This window comes from Papio anubis, chromosome 14 (assembly GCF_008728515.1).
Source record: "Papio anubis isolate 15944 chromosome 14, Panubis1.0, whole genome shotgun sequence".
NCBI lineage: Eukaryota > Metazoa > Chordata > Mammalia > Primates > Cercopithecidae > Papio > Papio anubis.
The window spans coordinates 65,732,307-65,753,491 of NC_044989.1; the positions used below are offsets into that span (position 1 = coordinate 65,732,307).

General features: G+C 46.4%; 1 protein-coding gene across 2 annotated transcripts in view; it reads right to left on the minus strand.

The window, feature by feature from the left end:
• Nucleotides 1–740: 740 nt before the first annotated feature.
• The window catches only part of SPRED2 (sprouty related EVH1 domain containing 2), a 126,938-nt gene continuing 106,493 nt past the window's right edge, over nucleotides 741–21,185 (minus strand). For both annotated transcript variants that reach the window (XM_003908741.5, XM_003908740.5), the window contains exons 5-6: nucleotides 6,639–6,788; nucleotides 741–4,062 (exon numbers count right to left, since the gene is read on the minus strand). In XM_003908741.5, coding sequence (XP_003908790.1) covers nucleotides 3,394–4,062; nucleotides 6,639–6,788 — 819 coding nt within the window. In that variant the 3' untranslated portion in view covers nucleotides 741–3,393. The remainder of the gene's footprint in view (nucleotides 4,063–6,638; nucleotides 6,789–21,185) is intronic.

Consider the following 21,185-nt stretch of genomic DNA (forward strand, 5'->3'; position numbering starts at 1 on the left):
GGACTCTTTCCCCACTCCTCCACGTCCTCCTCTCCCTTCCTAACTTCCAGCGTCTCTCCATGCTTCTTACCTTTGCCAGTGGCTTGGGGAAATCACCACCTCTAGGAAGAGTTAAAACTGAAATGATACATAGGGCCCCTCCTATATATCTCCTTTTAAGGGCCCTACTCCTTTCTCTAGAGAAACGTTTTTCTGTGACCCTCAAAAGACCTCATACTTTATTTCCTCCTGGGGATTGTCACTGTAGCTCTGGAGCATCCAAAGAGTCCATTTGGAAAAGGAAAGTGGGCCAAAGAGAGCTGCTCGGAGGGGACCAAGCATCTTACAGTGTTAACTGTTTTCTGCAAGAAATTGTCCTCCAAACTACACACACACACACACACACACACACACACACACCCTGAGGTTCAGCAGGGATCAGTGGAAAACAACTTAGAGGAAGTACAGCTGTTCCCTCTGAGGAGCGCTCACTGGGGAAGCCAGGCCTAGGAAGAGGGGGTGTTCCTGGGCGGTGGCCTGCAGCCTTCCTTTCACTGAGGCATCCGAGCCCAAGGAGCTGCAGTCTCCCCTTGGGAATATGACATAACCATAGGAGGAAAGGGCCTTGAAAAAACAGACTGGTGTCCACATGTCCTTCGGCACAGGAAGCCCTGTCCCATCCTGTATGTGGGAACTCCAAGATCTGCCAACGCTCTAGCATCACCCCGTCTCCAGCCAGACAAATACCCCAAAGCCAGCGATCTGATAGGATGTGTTTATATTTACACGGTACATTTTAAAGCAATGGCTACATTGGTCATACATATTAGAAACCATAAAAAAAAGTTAAGAACTAAAATGTACATCATACACTTGTATATATATTTTTTACACAGAGGTAAAAAGGCTTATTATAAAAAAATCAATACAACAGGGTTTTTAGTATACAGGTGAAGAATGAATTCTGCTTCAGGCACTTTAATTTGTTAATGTGAGCAAATAGCTTGGGGGGGCGGGGAGGCTTCTGGACAGAAAATCTTTTGGTTAATGTTTTGTTACCACAGATACAAAAATAAAATCTGAATAATTTCTCTCAAATGATTGACGTCAGTATGGCAAAGCTGACTGGGAAAATACTACACACTGTCCAGCTGCAGTGTGGCAATTAGAGAGACGTATTTACATAAATGTCCCCATGGCTGTCTTTGTGCCCTTAACCGGTGCCTTCGCAAACCAAAAAGTATACGTGGAGTAAGATTTGCTAGCATAACTCTTAAAAGGGTGGAAAAGGACAAGGGGTGAAAGGAGAGAAACAGGTAACAACTAAATAGAGGTGACAAACAAAAAACTGCCGGGATATGTGCGTTCTTATTGAAATAAATAGGGGCACTCGAACTGAGGTCTAAGGAAACGAACATTAGTGTTGTGCTTTGTAGAGAAGAGACCCTAGAGAAAGACCCCAAGGAGGTGCCTCTGGGTCGGGGGCAGGTGGTCTCTCAACAGCACTGGAGGCTGGCTGAAGGTTTTCTAGATGTTCTCCAGGCATGGATGAGGTTCTCTTTTCTTCCATCAATCCAGATGGACAGCTCTCTGCTCCTTTTCCAAACTGGAAAGCCTAAACCAGTTACTCCAACGAATGAAGACGTCTACTAACAGACTCATAAGCACACTGGGTATTTACACCGGTAATCTACTAAAGAAACGTGATGAGCTTGCGGACGAGCTGGAAACAGCCCCAGGAAGGTGAGCACAGCTAGCACTTGCCCAGTATGATTGACAGACTGGAAAAAAGTCCCTTTCCTTGAAGACTGGTGTCCTGTGTGCAATAAAGGAGTGGGGAAAGGAAGTGGGGAGCAGGCCACGTCTTCGGATGGCCGTTACCACAGAAAGATAGTGGCAGGAAGAACAGCCGGCGTCCACAAGCCCGTCCCCGGTGGTCTCCACAAGGTTCTGATTGTACTATGCTAGGTATAGGTAACCACTCTTCACTCTTCTTCTTTCTTCAATAAGAAGATTTGGCTAATCCTTGCGACATATTAGAAAAATACTCTTTTCCAGCTATTAGAAGCCTCCTCAGAAGCCTCCTCCGTGGCAAGGCGACAGGCAGAACCAGTTGGCTGACCTAACCACCTGTGCACCTAAAGTGGCGAGTCTGGGTTTGGAGTTGCAGGAGAAAGACACTTAGGCATTGGAAGGGTTTTTACATATGGCCTTGTTTTTTCCCCAAGTATAAATGAGGAATTTGGTGATGTGAAATCGAGTCCAAAAGGAAAACAAAAACATAAACCCATGAAGAAAATGCAACCCACCACTCTTCATGACATTTAAAAATCCCCTCTCCCCATTAATATAAAATAGCCAGGGGTTGGGGGGAAGCTCCCTATGGTTTTATTCACCATAACCTTCGTGTTTCTCAATTGGAACTTGTTCGTGGGAACACTGGTTTGTGTTTGAGGAAACTATTTGGTTTGCAAAACAACAAGCAAAATTTCTTACTTCACTAGTATCCTATTCTAATATTGCTAAATTTTTAGAAGTGGTGGCAACACAATTTAAAAAATGGTCTACTTTAGGGGTAACGGGGAGGCTCATAGAAACCTGAAATCCCCATTCTAGCCCTGGTCCAAGAGGATGCAATGCAGTTTAAGGAATTTTCCTGATTCTCACAAGTTAATCTGAAGTTAAGGCTCAATTCTCAGTCTATTACGGGTGAGTGTTTTGCATCAGTGAATCATTTCAACAGATTTTGGGGGGGCAGAAAATGATGATGGGCTAAAGATAGAAACTGCAGCTTACATGGGAAATTTGGCTTTAGAAAAGTTAAAGCGATATTGTTTTGTGGTACAAGTTTGTTAACTAGCTCACCTCCTATACATAATAACTGACTGTAGGCTGAGATACTTCTGTTGGGTTTCATCATTCTCACATCCCATTTCCGCAGAACCAGATGCTTGCTAGCGACAGGCAAGGTGAACCAAGAGAAAGAAAGTCTTCGACGCTCTTGGAAAAATCAATTACAAAACCCACCGAAAATCAGCAGTTCCAACTGCAGACTCCTTTGAACTGGAAGAGGCGGGGGAGGAGGAAACAGGAAATCAACACATGGATGAGACAGTTAGCTTGGTTACAGATTGTTAATAGTACAGGAGTCTGTGGCGAAGGTTCCTTCCTCAGAACACTGTGCGAGCGTGTGTGTATGGGTGTGGCTGCTGCAGTGTGGGCGGCGGGGGGAGTGGAGAGTCTACCCGGCAGCGTCCCTGGCTGGAATGGTGCCTCAAGGTACCAGGGAGCTGGGAGGTCTCTTGCCCTCCTCGCTCCTTGGAGTGGAAGGGAGCGGGGGAGAAGTTGAGGGTATGTAAGAGACGAGTTCCCCTGTGGCTGCAGATGGAGGAGGGAGAAGGGAGGGAAACTGAGTCACGCGGCCGCTTTGTGCTTCCCGCCACAGCACCTACACATCACTCCGCAGTGGTAGCAGGCCCGAAGGGGCAGGTAACAGCACATACAGGGGGCCAGGAAAGACAAGGCAATAAGAGCCATCCACCGGAGGCAAAACTTCTCGTCGCTAGTATCGCACGAGCAAGGGTCTGTATAGTCTCCCTCGGGGTCCGACATACAGTGATAGAGCATGCTGTCCGCGCACCACATGCAGCTCACCCGGCGGATGCAAGTTCTCACGGAGTCGGGCGCGTCCTGGCAGTGACCCCTGCGGTTCTCCTCGTGGTTGAACATGTCCCTGCAGTACACGCACCGCGAGCGCTCTCCGTCCTCCTTCCGCCGCCGCGACTTGCCCCGGGAAGGCTGCGTCTTGATCACGCTGCCCCCGCGGCCTTTGGGGTCCTCACCGAGGCCAAAGTCTGAGGAGTCCACGTAGGGGTAGTTGTAGTCGTGCTTGGGGACCTCGCCCTTGGCGAAGCGCACGTAGGAGGAGTCCGCGTCCTCCGAGGGATCCGGGTACTTGCCCCTGACGGGCGCATGCCGGTAATCCTCGTACCCCGTCATCCAGATCTTCTCCCGGGGGTTGATGCGCACGATCTCCTCGTCGTCGTCCGGGAAGCTCACCTGGCGGTAGGGCCTTGGCATCGGCTGTCCCGTGAGAGAGGAGACATTATTTTACAGCAGTGGCCAAAAAACCAACATACAAAAAACAAAAAAACCCCACCTTCTCCCTCCCTAGTCGTCCAAAATGCACCTTTCTCAAGAACTCCCCCACGGTGCTCCGTGAAGAAACAGACCCCTCCTGAAACTACTGAATATCCTGTCGCCCAGTCAAAGATGTATTTCAAAGAGTCTCAATCCATTACTGGGCCAGGAAATCAATTTCGTGGGTTGAGACCAGCAGTATTTTCCCTTTCTGGTGACGCACTGCCATACAGGCAGGGGAGTGTGCATATGGCAGGGGCACAGTGTGATGCGTTCTCAGGAGCATGGCACACTCAGATCAAGAGGCAGAATAGGACCTGTGCCCCAGAGTATCTTCCGCCTCCCTCAGGGCCCTCCTAGCCCCAGTGTGAGGGCTACACTGACTTCTAAAGGCCTGCAGTACTTTTGCCTATTTTTGTACAGTATGTTCTCTTTTGTAAGGCTGGCTTTTTGAAAATTGAAATAGAATAAGGACACTGGAGTGCCATACATGTTATAAGGTTAAGTCCTGTTTTACGAAACTTCATTATCCATATGTGCACAATATGTCCACAAAGGATCACAACAGGAGATGCATTTCTCCCTGTGGGTCTCTCCTTCAAGAGACAGGGGACACTAGGAAACACAAGGCTCACTCTGTCATCTGGTTGGGAAGATAAGATGCAGACAGGAGAAGGATAGAGTGAAGGCTCCGGAAACTGTCTGAAGTTCCACTCCTGCCAGGATGTCACAAATAGTGAGAGGCCAGACCAAGAGTCACACCCTCTAGAAACCTGCAAATCTAAACTGCATTCTCCCTCAGGGTGGAAGAGGCTTTTCTCTGCAGTTAGTTCTGCTACAGGCTGCAACCCTGCCTTGTCCACAGCAGCAGACAATGAATAAATATTTATTAAGTACATGCACATAACCCTGGCTCACCCAGGGCCTCTCAGTGGAGGCAGAGAACTGAGACTTCTTGCTTTTGAAGTACTTTGGGCAGGAAGGTTTTTCAGGGGCTGAGGAACGTGGCTCTGGAGTGGCCCACTGCAGTCAAATGCTGACATTTTCTAGCTGGTACCTAAGACTCAGGTTCCCTTTCTGTCAAACTGCATAGGATTGTTTTGAGAATGAAGAGAAATAATCTACACAGGGTGTCAGCTCACAGCCTCGCTCACAGGATGAACGTGATACCTGTCGCCATCACAGTCATTATCATATTGTTATAGACCTGATCATGTGCTTATTAGATTTACCCATCACTTCCTGCCAGAGGGCAGCAGGGCCATGTCCCACACAGTTTGCCTTAATTCCTGTCAAATTCTTGGTATCAGAGTTGCCTAGATTTTTGAAACTCACAATTCAGAAGGATTTCAAAACAAATCTCGGAAACTGACACAGGCTTTATTAATTCTTTACTTTGGACAGTAAGGAAAGTAAAAAAGTTAATTTCCATCTACTGATACCATATGTGATTTTTATTTATTTATTTATTTTTTTGAGATGGAGTCTCGCTCTGTTGCCCAGGCTGGAATGCAGGGGCGCGATCTCGGCTCACTGCCAGCTTTGCCTCCTGGGTTCATTCTCCTCCCTCAGCCTCCTGAGTAGCTGGGACTACAGGAACCTGTCGCCATGCCCAGCTAATTTTTTGTATTTTTAGTAGACATGGGGTTTCACCGCATTAGCCAGGATGATCTCGATCTCCTGACCTCGTGATCCACCTGCCTCAGACTCCCAAAGGGCTGGGATTACAGGCCTGAGCCACTGTGCCCGGCCAATAACGTGATTTTTAAATAGGACATTTTAATCCCAAAATACTAGGAAGCAAAATCTAAAATAATTTTTTAAAAAAGAGTCAAATCTAGTTTCATGTTAAAAACAAAACAAAACTAACTGCCGTTTTTTCTCATTTAAAAGCAGCCTAGTGGCCACAGCACCCCACACAGGCACCAGTCCATGCCCCATGATTTGGGAACTTGCTCTGCAAAGCAGCCACTTGGTAAATATTTGTTGAACTACTGAATTCTGAGCTCCAACTACATCTGCCTGAGCAAGACTGGGCCTGTAGCCTGTAAGGCTGGGGGTCGAGCCAAGTCTGCAGCATTCCTTAGTCCTGATTGTGGCTCTGGGCTTCCACACAAGCCGGGAGGCCCTTTGGACAGAGGAATGCAGGAGGCAGTGTAGCCCCCTGGGTGAGAACAGGCTTGGATTTGAATCTCATTCCATCAGATACTCCACCTCTCTAAGCCTCAGCTTCCTCATCTATAACCTGGGGCGGCTAATGACTTGCCTTGTGGGGCAGTTTCTGAGGATTAAACCACATAAAGCATATAAAGGGTCTGGCAAAGTGTCTGGCACACAGAAAACACTGGATGAGGCTGAGGTGCCACCACCAATGCCACTTTCAGTATGAAGTGGGGGTAAAAGCAGGAGAGCAGGAGAGGCCTGTGGTCATGGAATTTGGCTGAATAGGAGGGGAAAGAGGCCATTCCAGAACCAGGGGCACCACCCTGATGCCCTCAGAGGAACAGGGCTCTGCTCACCTGATCGAGGTGATAGTGGTCCGTGGGGTATGAGTCGTGGAGGTGGCCCAGGGTATAAATCCTCCGGTGCTCACAGGATGTGGGAGAGGAGATTGTCCGAGTAGGTTGCTCTCTCTTCTGAGAGGAATTAGAAGAACTGTCTGTAGCTGTCTGTGTAGAGGGAGGTAACCAAGAGTCAATTTAAAAACAACAAAAACCCCACGTACCAAACCCTAACATGCACTATTCAAATATTACCTATTCCCCCGTTGTGACATCTTGCTGGTCTTCCCAAAATATTGAGCTTATCTTGGCTACAACAGAAGGACCCCTGAATGGCTAGATTGTCTAAACACAATGTGGCTGGCTCAACAGGCAGAGAAGCCCAGCCACCAGACCCTGGAAAGGTGGTTTTTCCTTAAATGTGGGAATAGTGACCAGATGCAGGGGAAAGGCTGGATATACCAGGCGCCCCAAAGGTGTGTTCTAGTTTGATCAAGAGTGGTTACCCTGGCCAGGTGTGGTGGCTCAGGCCTGTAATGCCAGCACTTTGGGAGGCCGAGGCAGGCAGATCACCTGAGGTAAGGAGTTCAAGATCAGCCTGGCCAATATGGCAAAACCCTGTCTCTACTAAAAATACAAAAATTAGCCAGGCATGGTGGCAGGCGCCTATAATCCCAGCTACTTGGGAGGCTAAGGCAGGAGAATTGTTTGAACCCAGAAAGCAGAGGCTGCAGTGAGTCCAGATTGAGTCACTGTACTCCAGCTTGGGTGACAGAGCAAGATTCCATCTCAAACAAAAGAAAACAAAACAAAACAACAATAGCAACAACAACAACAAAAAACGAAACATAAACAAAAGAATGGTTATCCCATTTGTGGCCCTGGCTGTGAGGTATTATGGCAAGCTGGGAAGATGCACAGAGGCAAAAATGAAACCCACATGTTTATACTGGGGGGAAATCTCCACCTGGGAGAGTCTCAGAGGTAAGGATACCTCTGGGGTATCTTGAGTACTGGATTTCCAGGAATAAATTTTGTATCTTTGGGGTTGGGAGCAAGACTTGGACGTCACTTTAAACTGGAAGTGAGATGGATGACTGCATAGAAGAACAAAGGCCACCTCTGTGAAGGGTGAGTACAGAGCTGTTTTGCCCACTAGAGATGTCAACTTAAGACTGGAGTCTCCGTAACCATGTCTTCGGAAGATGATTAACTATCAGTGCGCACTGTACAAGCAGATCCCACAGGCCCCCAGTATACCACCTGATATGGTTTGGCTGTGTCCCCACCCAAAACTCATCATGAATTTGTGGGAGGGACCTGCTGGGAGGTAACTGAATCATTGGGCAAGTCTTTCCCGTGCTGTCCTCCTGACAATGAATAAGTCTCAGATCTGATGGTTTTAAAAAGAGACGTTCCCCTGCACAAGCTCTTTTTCTGCCTGCCGCCATCCGCGTAAGATGTGACTTGCTCCTCCTTGCCTTCTGCCATGATTGTGAGGCTTCCCCAGCCATGTGGAACTGTAAGTCCAATTAAACTTCTTTTGTAAATTGCCTACTCTCCAGTATGTCTTTATCAGCAGCCAGAAAATAGACTAATACTCTCACCTGAGACACAACCGAGCAGGCCAAGTGACCCCAAGGTGGTGGTCATACTCCACAACCCTCTGGGCCCAGGGGCTATCCAGGGGCCTTGTTAGATGCAGCTGGCAACCATCTTTAAAACCAGGGCCCCTAGAATTGCTACCCTTCCTTCTGCGTGCTTAGAGTGACATATCCCTCTACCCTCCACAATTCCCCAACTAAACAGATGAAAAGAAAAGGTTTTTCCTGATATCTAGATGTTCTCTTTCTGGCAAAGCTACAGGAACTTTCCCTTGGTTATTGTTTTTACTTGTATATTCCCCTCATCTCATTTGCATATATATATATTTAAATTTATTAATTTATGTATTTGAGACAGGATCTTGCTTTGTCACCCAAGCTGGAGTGCCATGGCACGAACACAGCTCAAGTGATCCTCCTGCTTCAGCCTCCTGAGTAGCCGGGACAATAGGTGTGCACCACCACCCCTGGCTAATTTTTGTATTTTTTGTAGAGATGGGGGTCTTGCCAAGTTGCCCAGGCTGGTCTTGAACTCCTGGGTTCAAGTGATCCTCCTGCTTTGGCTTCCCAATGTGCTGGGATTACTGCCATGAGCTACCATACCTGGACTTGTCTATCATTTTACATGCTTTTGTTAGCTATCATAAATCATTTTAGGGACAAGGTCAAAACAAATAGACTTATAAAAGTTCTTTTTATCCTCCTCCCATTTATAAAGTAATACATACTCAGAAAAATAGCACAAGAATTTAGGAAAAACACACCTATATTTCCATTATGCAACATAAGCACTGTTAGTTTTTAAACCTTGGTCCACACGTGCAGCATCTCTCTAGGGACCCAACCCTCCTGGACTTTTCTCTACTTGGGTTTGGTCTATGCCATGCATGGCTGATGCCTGTTTCTGATCCCCCAAGCCATGGTGACTAATTTCAATATGAACACACAGTGCTCTCTGAAGCAATATAGAGAGATTTTTGACAGAGAGGTCAGAAAAGCAGCTGTCTCCATTTCTGTAATCAAGATCTAAGGGTCCTATAAGCCTTGAATCCTGGCACTGGTGTGGGGAAAGGACTTGTCTGAGGATAAGAGCAAGAGAAGCCACCCTTAGACCCTTTGAGCTGCTGGATCCAGCCAAGCCTGAATCCTGATCCACTCTAGGATGTCCCAGTGATGAAAACCAATTCTCTTGTAACTTAAGCCAGAATACACTGGGTTTGTCACTTGGGTGCACTTTCCCTTCACTTTAGATTCCTTCCTGTGGCAGCAGTCCCACAGGCACCACACTCCTGGCTTCTCTCTAGCCCTTACTCCTCCCCAGCGTCCCTCCTCTTCCTCGCAAACAGCTCTTCTTGGTGTTGTATGTGTGAGTGCTAATGGTGTGCCAGGCCCTGAGCTACATGTGGACACGGTTCCTCAGCACAGAGAGCAGGTCACAGGTAAAATATCATCTCCACGTCACACACTGGCACTAAGGGACTCTGAGAGATGGGGAATCCAGGCCATGGCAGCACAGAATCACTGGCAGAGCTACTACTGAAATGCAGCCTCCCTGACCACAAAGCCCAGGGAGATTTCTAATAGGCCCCACACACTGCTGCCTCTCACACCCAGGTAAGTCCACTTCCAACTCCTACGCTGAGAGGTATTTTGTTGAGATTAACACAAAACACAACTTCTCCAAGTCACAAGGTACACCCTGCTGTATACAAACCCAGGAGATGAGGAGATGATGTCTCACAGTACAAAGGTTACTACAGATGTCAATAAATACCTCTGAAATGAGTAATCAGGGCCCTTCAGTGTGATTCAAGTCTCAAGAGTTAAATTCTTATCCAACAGTCACGTTACAGTCATCTATTAGGTTAGACGTTACCCTTGTATCGAACATTGTAATACGCTCTCAGTACTTAGTTCTCAGAAACCCAGTTAACACATCACGGTCACCACTGTGTTAGTCATCTGTTCACCCTAACCCAGCCTATTTTCTGTGACCCATGTTTGGGTTAATAATGTGTAGAAAGTCCTTCTGAGAAATGAGGCACATCCAGCTTCTCCTAGGACTCATGAGTTGATCAGAAACGCTACCTTCCGATACTCCCATCCCACTTCCCCAACCCTCCCTCCCTGTGCAGCCTCTCTCCCTGCACAATCCGTGTAAAGCTCCCTAGACATTTGTCAGAGGATGTGAGACTGAGAAAGGCCTTATCCGATGAGGAATTTCTACAGTGAAGCAAGAAGGCCAGAAGAACTTGGGAGGCACGTCCACAGTCTACGACCTCCTGAGGGCAGAGCTGAGGGTGTGTCCTAGCCCAGCCTGCAGCCTTACAGGCCCAGTTGTTCAGGGCCATCTGAACTCCGGGAATGCTCCACTGGAAGCCAAGGCTTATTTCAGATCAATGCTAACAGACGAACCTTACAAAGCAGCTAGTGTGACCTACAAACAAAAGGAATGTACTACCAGGGCATCTCCAAGAAAGGCAAGGGGAAAACAAATCTTCTTTTACCCTCATGCACCTCTGAACTGGCTCTCCTGTAACTCTGCCCTGGTTTCCTTGGGCTGCAGAAAAGCAGCCCACCCGAGGTATGCACATACCTAATACACAAGCAAGATTCTTAAATATCTCTCTGTTATTTCTGTGCACAAGCTACTGACACCTACCAACCTACCAACCTGAGAGCTGTCACCTTCAATGAAAAAGTTGGCAATCGCATGCTCCCAACTGTATCTACACTCGCCTTGCTCTCCAGTGGGGGGTCTATGAACTGTTAGGGCTTTGAAGAACAAAAGCAGAGGTCCTCTGTGACTACTCTGTGTTCGGGGACTTCAGGCTCCTAGGAGGCGTGACTGCAGCATCCTGAGAGAACAGGTCAGAGTGGGTGTTTAATGTCTCCAGTCTGGCATTGCCATCTGGGCCCAGCTGACACTGGGAGGTCTTGTGCACTATGATGCAGGGAGCACAGCCCTTGCCACCTTCAAATGTATCCTCTAAAAACTCTCTTGCCTCTGGGTTTGACTCTGACTCAATGTCAATGCCTGTTACTAAAAAGATGTCCAGCTGGGTGCAGTCACTCATGCCTATAATCCCAGCGCTTTGGGAGGCTGAGGCAGGAGGATTGCTCAAAGCCAAGAGTTCGAGACCAGCCTGGGCAACAAATCAAGACCCTGTCTAGAAAAAAAAAAGATGTCCAATTAAGAAGCATGCAACCTAATATGAGGCACTAAACAAAAGAAATGCAGGGGAGTATTACAATGCTGAAAACAACAGGGGCTCAGCTCAGGCAGACTACATTTGAATCATTCTCTGCTAATTATAAGATGATTTTGGTCAAGTTAATGTCTAACTCCACTTTTTACATTTGTAAAATGGGGCCAAAATCTTCCTTGGGGTTATGGCAAAAATAAAATAGGATTTAAAATTTCTATTATATATGGTTTTGAGACAGAATCTTGATCTGTCGCCCAGGCTGGAGTGCAGCGGCACAATCTTGACTCACTGCAACCTCCGCCTCCTGGGTTCAAGCAATTCTCATGCCTCAGCCTCCTGAGTGGCTAGGATTATAGGCGCGTGCCATCACGCTTGGCTAAGTTGTTGATTTTTTTAGTAGAGATGGGGTTTCACCCGGTTGCCCAGGCTGGTCTTGAACTGCGGAGCTCAGGCAACCTGCCTGCCTTGGCCTCCTAAAGTGATAAGCCACCACGCCTGGCCTAAAAATTTCTGTTTTAAACTGTGACTGCTGGTATATGAAAGTTACTGATTCTGTGTGTTGATTCTGTATCTGGTTGTTTTGCTTAGCTCCCTTATGAAACTGGATTTTTCTAAGTAAATCATTTTGCTCACAAAAGATAGTTTGGTTTCTTTTCCTATATACATATATTTTTATTTTGAGACACTCTCGCTCTGTCACCCAGGCTGGAGTGCAGTGGCGCCATCTCGGTTCACTGCAAGCTCTGCCTCCCAGGTTCATGCTATTTCCTGCCTCAGCCTCCCGAGTAGCTAGGACTACGGGCACTCACCACCACACCCGGCTAATATATTGTATTTTTAGTAGAGATGGGATTTCACCTTGTTAGCCAGGATGGTCTCGAACTCCTGACCTCATGATCTACCTGCCTTGGCCTCCCAAAGTGCTAGGATTATAGGCATGAGCCACTGTGCCTGGCCTCCTTTTCAATATTTATACCATCTTCTTATCTCATTGCATCTTTTGCCAGAGCTTCCAACATGACATAGAAAAACAGAGGTGACAGTGCCCTGCTTGTCTTGAACCTGACTTTGATAGAACCAATTCTAATGAATTTCTATTAGATATAATATTTCTAGGTAATTGGAGTGATTATAAAGTTCCAAAAGTTTCCTTCTATTCTAGATTGCTAAGGATTTTCACTAGATATTAGACGTTATTAGATGATTTTTCTGTCCACTGAGATGATTACACAATCTTTTGTCTTTATTTTATCAATATGTAAATTAAACAGCTTTTCCAACATAACCTTTCTTTGCATTCCTCAGATATATTCTACTGGTCTTTCATTAAATTTGTCTTACTAATATGTGATGTGATGTGATGTGATTTATTTATTTTTTGAGACAGAGTCTCGCTCTGTCGCCCAGGCTGGAGTGCAGTGGCGCAATTTTGGCTCGCTGCAAACTCCGCCTCCCGGGTTCAAGTGATTCTTGTGCCTCAGCCTCCTGCGTAGCTGGGACCACAGACACGTGCCACCACACCTGGCTACTTTTTTATATTTTTAGTAGAGACAAGGTTTCGCCATGTTGGCCAGGCTGGTCTCCAACTCCTGACCTCAGGTGATCCGCCTACCTCGGCCTCCCAAAGTGCTGGGATTACAGGCATGAGCCACTGCACCTGGCCCACTGTCAAATTTTTCTATGGTTACTATAAAAACCCACATACTTTGAGTAGCAAATAACAAACCCTGTGTGACCTGGTTTCTAAAGCCCTCTAACAGGGCAGTGAGCTGAGACCAGCCTTTGATGAGGAAGAACCCAGAAAGGAGAGAGTGAGAAAAGAGAAGGGAAGGGCGTGAAAGCAGGTGTCAGAGGGTACAGAAATGAAAGTGGGCACTGCCAACATTTAAAAAAACAAGAAATAGGGACAGGGCTGGCCTGTCCAAATCCTCTATGGTAGTAAAAAAAAAAAAAAAAAATCCATCCCTGGCTGGGTGCGGTGACTCATGCCTGTAATCCCAGCATTTTGGGAGGCCGAGGCGGGCAGACCACGAGGTCAAGAGATCGAGACCATCCTGGCTAACACGGTGAGACTCCGTCTCTACTAAAAATTCAAAAAAATTAGCCAGGCATGGTGGCGGGTGCCTGAGGTCCCAGCTACTCAGGAGGCTGAGGCAGGAGAATGGTGTGAACCTGGGAGGAAGAGGATGCAGTGAGCTGAGACCGTGCCATTGCATTCCAGCCTGGGTGACAGAGCAAGACTCAGACTCAAAAAAAAAAAAAAAAATCCCATCCCTCCTTCCCAGAAGGGTTTTTGGGTTTGGGCTGGGTGCTTTGTGGGACGTGGGCTCAGACACAGAAAGTGACCACGTTGTTGGGGAGATGCCACGTGGTATGGGCAGAGGCAAGGCCAGGTGGGCAGTCCTCATACACCAATGGGCGTGAGCCTCAGAGCACTGGTCACGGTCAGGTGGTTCCTCAGCGGGGTGTGCCTGAGATGGGTCACAGCGTTCTAGATTGGTAGACCAGAGGAAGAAAAGGGGGCTCAAGTTTATCAGTGAACATCTGATCAACATCTTCAAAAAAGAACAGGCTTCCAGTGGCCGGATTCTACAGGCTGTACTTATTTTGAAAATTCAGATATTTCCCGTAACTCTATAGAGTTTGACAACAAATGAGAGCAACCCCATGGAGCTTCAAAACTTGAGACAGAATTTTAAAAAAATAATAATTGACCTTAATGTTATGATGGCTTGATAATAAATCAAAATCTGAGTGCAAAAGACACTGGGCTGAAGGTGCCTGGGCTAATAAACTGGCAGTTTCCCCAAGGTCAATGCTGCCTGGTTTGGGTGGGAATTGGTCTGAATGGAGAAAGCAGACTAACAGGGCAACACCTCAGGTTAAACCTGAGCCAGCTCCTTCCTGCTGTATGAGCCTTTTTTGTACAATATGATCTCTTGTTCTTGGAAGCTTGGCTACTCTTCCCTTTCTTATGGAGGGACCTTGAGTTTACTGGGAAATCCATAAAGAAGCAAGTGCAGTGGCTCACACACCCTGGGTCCAAGAATGAGCCTTCTTCAAGTAGAAGGCCACCTCTCGGACCAAGGGAAGCTCAAGGAGGGAGGGAAGGAACCACCAGGCCAGACCAGCTGAGGAGACAGGTTGCTTAAATTGTCCATTCTGGGATGGAATCCTGGCTGCTGACCAAGGGCTTTTTGGGGGCACTTTCTGTGTCTTCAGGATGAGCCGGACAGATTTCAACGTTCACATTTCGCAGGTCTTTTCAGTACTATGCGCATCCCCTCAAGTCCCCTGGGTTTTCCTGCTAAACCTTTGCTTTCCAAGAGCAGGTAGGGGCAGAGGACAAGGAGGCAGCAGTTGGCAAAAAGTGCTATGGGAAAGAAAAGGTGTGCCTGGGCTGTTTTCTCAAGGACACTTGGGATTATTATCAAGGGGCACCTGGTTCACAGCCTTCTCAAGTAGGATGCTCCCATCCAGTACATGGGTGAGACTATTAGAGGGCTGGCAATGTGTAATTTCTTCCTGCTTCTTAGGGATGGAGATAAAAGGGACAAACCCCTCCTCTAGAGAGGCAAGGAAACAAGTACAGCCACTTCATCATCCTCATGTTCCCAGGAACACAAGGGCTGACTGCAGAAATCACAATGTGCAAAGAGCCAAGCCTTCTCTGACCAGCCTGTCTGGGAGATCAATGGGCCTACATGTTTTGAATAGGGCCATAGAAAACAATGTTAAGAAATGGCTTAAGGAGCTAGAACACATCATCCAGGAATCACGTAGCACTGCTAAGCAAAAACAGCACTATACAGAGAGATTCAACTCCATGGAGTTGCTCTCATTTGTTGTCAAACTCTATAGAGTTACAGCACTATACACTTCAGGCCAGGCCAGGAACCTTGGACAAATTGTTTAACTTTTGGGGGCCTCAGTTTTCTCATGTGTAAAATGAGGGGGTTGCACTAGATGATTTCCAAGGTCTGTTTGAGCCCTAACAATTTCATGTGCAATGCTTCTCACCTGCTCCTAAGAACATTACAGGTTAGAGGAGTTTGACTAAGCCTGTTGCTTAGTTGATTCAAGAACCACGGGATTAGGACGGGTGCACTGGCTCATGCCTGTAATCCCAGCACTTTGGGAGGCCAAGGGAGGGGTGGATCACCTGAGATCAGGAGTTCAAGATCAGCCTGGTCAACATGGTGAAACCGCATCTTTGTAAAATACAAAGTATTTTGTATACAAAATACAAAATATCTTTGTAAAAATACAAAAATTAGCTGGGTGTGGTGGCGGGCACCTGTAATCCCAGCTACTCAGAAGGCTGAGACAGGTAAATCACTTGAACCCGGGAGGCAGAGGTTACACTGAACTGAAATCATGCCACTGCACTCCAGCCTGGGTGACAGAGCAAGACTGTCTCAAAAAAAAAAAAAAATCCCTTTTGCAAGGGATTCTCATTTTATATACAAGTATTTACAACTCCCCTCGCCCCATATATATATATTCATTCCTTTCTTAACTTCAGCCTGAGAGTGTCTCAGAAGACTACTGGCTCAGACTGCATAAGCTGCAAGATTTTCCCCGCAGGTCTACTAGGGCTGAGAAACCTGCAATCAGTCCTTTCTCCTTTGGCAAACAGGAAGTCATCTGCCATTTTGTCAACAGGTCTTTGGGAACAGGTAGCTCCAGCTCATCTGTCCTGAGGGCCTGCATTGGTTCCAGGTGTCCTCTTTCAAAGAGGCAGCAGATCAGGAAGTAGGCCAGACTTGTATTCTTTCACAATCCCAGCTAGCAGGCAGTTTGAGGCAGCTGCTGTCGGGGCTTTGGGGGAGAGATGACTCTGACCCTGTTCTAGACTCTAGGACATCATCCTCTCTCTAGGACCTAGAGGATTCTTTCATTGTGAAATTAACAACAACAAAAACCAACCAACCAGCCAACGAACAAAAAGAAATGGGGTCTCACTATAGCCCTGGCTGGTCTCAAACTCCTAGGCTCAAGTGATCTTCCTGCCTCGGCCTCCCAAAGTGTTGGGATTATGGATGTGAGCCACCACGCCAGGTCAACAAAAACAATTTTTTAGAAGTTTTGTTTCTTAAAATTTTTTTTTTTTGAGTTAGGGTCTTGCTCTATTGCCCAGGCTGGAGTACAGAGGTACAATCACAACTCACTGCAGCCTTGACCTCTCAGGCTCAAGAGATCCTCCCACCTCAGTCTCCTAAGTAGCTGGGACCACAGGAGTACATCACCAGGCCTGGCTAATTTTTTGGAAAAAATTTTATGTGGAGACAGGACAGGGTCTCTGTATGTTGCCCAGGCTGGTCTCAAACTCCTGGCCTCAAGCGATTCTCCTACCTCGCTCGGCCTCCCAAAGTGCTGGGATTACAGTTGTGAGCCACCATGCTCGGCCTCTAAATTTTAAAGTTAGATGATACGTTGATATGAAAGAAAAGGACTCTAAAAAACCCATAGTTTAGCTTCACTGGAGGGACTGAGGGGCTGGGAGCAGGAAGGCTGGGTTTCAGGTAACCCTGAATATATACTCTGTATGAATTAGTAAAATGGAAATAAAAGTGTCTCACTGTCCACAGCTTAAAAAGATGAGATGATATATATGTAAATGAAGCAAGACACAAGTGGTAGGGCTTGCAAAATGCCTTTGGGCTTCCTGAAACTGAGAGCATTCCAAAGCTTTTATTTAGATCCTTAGACATTTAATTAATGTAGCCACTATAGGTATTACATGTTGATAAAAAGATCCTCCTCTTACAGCGTAATGTGAGCTTGAGAGTTATTGTCATTTAGAAGATAAAGGAGTCCCCACCCATCTTCTGAGACCTTCTTCTGACACCCCATGCAGTGATGGGTCTCAATCAGCTGTAGTTATGGGATGCACTGCTCCCTGGGGTCGGAGGGCTGCCCTCCCGAAACATTTTTGCTTTTCTTAATCAACCACCATAGATCAGGTTCACTAAACTCTGTAGAAGTAATTTATATTTTCAAACTATTTTCTCTTTTACTTGTCACCCCTTCCCTCCTCTGCCCCAATCCCTTACTTCTAAAGGTAAGGACACCAGAAAATATTTTTGATCAACTGATCTTCTAAAACGAGACTGAGGCTTTCAAGCAGGGACAGGGGAACCTCAGACCTCCAGCAAAGAGATGACTGAGGTCTTAAGCCAATGTACCAGTTTAAATGCACATCATTTAGGCAGCTTTTCTGCAATAAAAGGAATCTGGTATACTGACAATGTAAAACGTACTGAAACTTAGTTGGATAGCTATTTCCTTTTCTTAAGCTTCTCTGAAAGGCAGCAAGCAGTTTACGGGCTCGTGTTCTGGGACAGCACAGTGTGGAACTGAGGATAAGTCACTTCATCTTGCTGAGCTGTGGTAGCTTTATCTGCAAAAATGGAAGTGTCGATCTGTACTCACAGGGTAGCTGTGAGGACCAAATGCAGTCACGTATGCAGGAGTGCAGTGCGAAGTGCCAGGGACAGTAATGGTTCCACATCACTGTCCCTTTCCTTCCCCTCCCCTTGGGCCAGTGAATGGAGACTCAAAGGAAATATGTCCATCCCAAGAAGGCTTTGAGTCCAAAGCACAGCTAACTAAAAGCAGAATCCAGTTTAGAATGTAGGCCTCTCTTCAGACTCCAAACACAGGGATCACACGCCACCTCACCTTTAAGAAAACACTCCTTAGAAAGCCAGTTGATGAACCCCATTCATTACAAAACTGGTAGATCTGCCCTCAGCTTTAATGTTTGTTGGGGATCGAGTAGGTAGAAAAAAAATCTTCAAGAAAAGGAAGATGTTGTATTCTGTGCCCTTTTGCTTCTGTAAATGAAACCTTGATAAGTACAAAATTCAACAAATTCATTTTTCCACTTAAGAATGAAAAGAAACTCAACTTGCAAATACCCAAAAGCCCATCTGGGGCAAAACCAACATTGTCTCAGTACTTTGGTTTTAACTATGTGCTCTATCCATGCTGTAGACAACACCTGAGGTGGATGGGAGGGGGCTGGGATGTCATTAGACACAACTGCTCTGAATAGCCAGACAGTCAGAAAATGCAGCTTGTAATAAACAGGATGTCAAGGGTTCAAGCATAGGGCTTGAGGAAGGGCCAAGCTTTCCAGCTAGGGCAAGACATGGCTAGAAGGTGATGCTGCTACAAAGGACAGGGCATTTTTTCCTATGAGGAGGAATACTGCCTACCTGAAGAAATAAGGTATAATGAAAAACCAAAACATAACCTGGCCAGGTGTAGTGGCTCATGCCTGTAATCCCAGCACTTTGGGAGGTCCAGGCAGGTGGATCGCCTGAGGTCAGGAGTTTAGGACCAGCCTGGTCAACATGGTGAAACCCCATCTCCACTAAAAATAAAAAATTAGCTGGGCATGGTGGTGGGCGCCTGTAATTCCAGCTACTCAGAAGGCAGAGGCAGCAGAATCACTTGAACCTAGGAGGTGGAGGTTGCAGTGACCAAGATCGTGCCACTTCACTCCAACCTGGGTGACAAGAGCGAAACTGTCTCAAAAAAACAAACAAAAAAAAAACAAAACAAAACACCATCACCACCACCACCACCACAACAAAAACATAACCCAAATACCGGCCCCTTTCAACTGGCTTCTGGGAAAGCATTAAGTGCCACACAAAATGCTGTTGAATGAGTCTTCTCAATTCTGCAAAGGATGGTATGCAGTTGGTACCATTCTAAGTGCATAGAAGTCAATTAATTATATACGATGGATGTCTGACGGTGCCAGGGCTTAATTAGGAATCCCGGTTGAGATGGGCTGCCCAAATCCAGAAACAAAATACTTTAGTGGCAGTAGAAACTTGGAAGGGGGAAAGAAAAATCAAAATCTTATATATGGTAGAGGTTTCCCATGGTCATGCTTCTAATTGTTATTTTGAGGACTTGGGCAATAGGTTCTCTAGAAGCGCAAACCTCACCATTATGCAATACTTACATGTAACAAACCTGCACATGTATCTAAAATACACCCTGAATCTAATAAAATAACAAAAAAAGTGAAAAAAGAAGAAAAGCTGCCAGACGTTGTGGCTCACGCCTGTAATTCCAGCACTTTGGGAGGCTGAGATGGGTGGATCACTTGAGCCCAGGAGTTTAAGACCAGCTGGGCAACATGACAAAACCCTGTTTCTATTAAAACTACAGAAAAATTAGTCGAGTGTGGTGACATGTGCCTGTAGTCCCAGCTACTTGGGAGGCTGACGTGGGACAGTCACCTGAGCCCAGGAAGTTGAAGCTGCAGTGAGCCATAATCATAACCTACTGCACTCCAGTCTGGGCAATGGGGGTAAGACTCTTTCATAAAAAAAAAACAAACAAAAAACTATACAATTATTAACCCAGGAAGATAAAAACAGCAGTGATTAACTGGAAAGCTTGGGAGATAGTGTTGGCTGCTCCTCCACCATGAACTAGCTGTGAGATCTTAGGCAAGTCACCCATCTGACTCTGAGTTGCTTCTGCAACTGTGTCTGTAAAATGAGGCAAATCCTACTTCAGTGCTAGAAAGAAGGCTGGAGCAGATGAATACACAATCCTTTCCAATTCCAAGATCTATAACTCTAAGCACTTGGTACATCTACTGCTACCCTTGCCTCCCAACAAGCCAAACACTTCCAGCTAACTCTCGTCACTTACCCTACTTCTAATATGCCATTATTTACCAGGTAGATGTCCTACTTCCTAACATGAGGCTGAGAAAACAGTGGCGGCCACTCCCAGGAGCGCCCAGGGCCACAGACCACCACCTCTGCTGAGTCCCTCGAATCTATCTGAACCCTCAGATGGCAGAAATCAGGATGGCTGGAACTCAGGTGTCTCTTGTCACTCCTCCCTTGGCAACCCTTCCACGAAAACCCCCTCTCATTCTTCTTTTTAAAAAATCAAAGCAGTGCATATATGCCGTTTAATGAATCAAACAGTAACCCCTTGTTTCAGCCCTCCCCATCTCAGCTTCTCACTCCCCAGAAAAACTCATTTTCGATTCTTGTGGGGCTCTTTCTTCTGGTATTTCTCTCTGTTTTCAAAATGTCATGGTTTTGCTTCCTGATTTTCAGATGTAGATGCTATTTGAGGGCTTTTTATTATGGAAGATGAATACTTGGCTAATTTATACACCCACAAGTATCTTCCTATAAAGCAACTATTTCCCTAATCCCCCAGATTCAGGGCCATTGTCCGGCCACTCTGCACAATGGCAGCTGAAGCAACAACGCTCGACACAGACTCCAGATGAGCCTGATCTCCGAGTACGAATATACTGCAGCCATATTCTCCCAAGATCACTTAGAAATTATCCTTGTCCATCTGAAGATGCTAATAAAATTTAGAAACAATTTTAGAATTCTGCAGCAGTAAATAAACTACCAGGTTTTAATGGACCAAATCCTACCCACAGGAATTTAGAAATTTGTTCATTAAAGGACCAGAAAGCCTAAAACCTCTCCAGTTCTCCATAATCAGCCAGTTTTTCTCTACTCCCATGCTCCATCCCCAATTACCTCCTTGCCCAGCTCCAAACCCTCACCCAGTCCCCAACTGCAGGGCCCTGGGAGGAAGCTGGTCCTAAGCTGGAGAGCAAACCAGCTCAGCTTATCCACAGAGCTAAACTTTTCATAGCTCAGGTTTACCTGGGCCTCCTCAAGACGTGTCAGTTAAGACACCCAACAGGGGAAACAGACTTCAGGGTCTTTCAGCTCCATGCC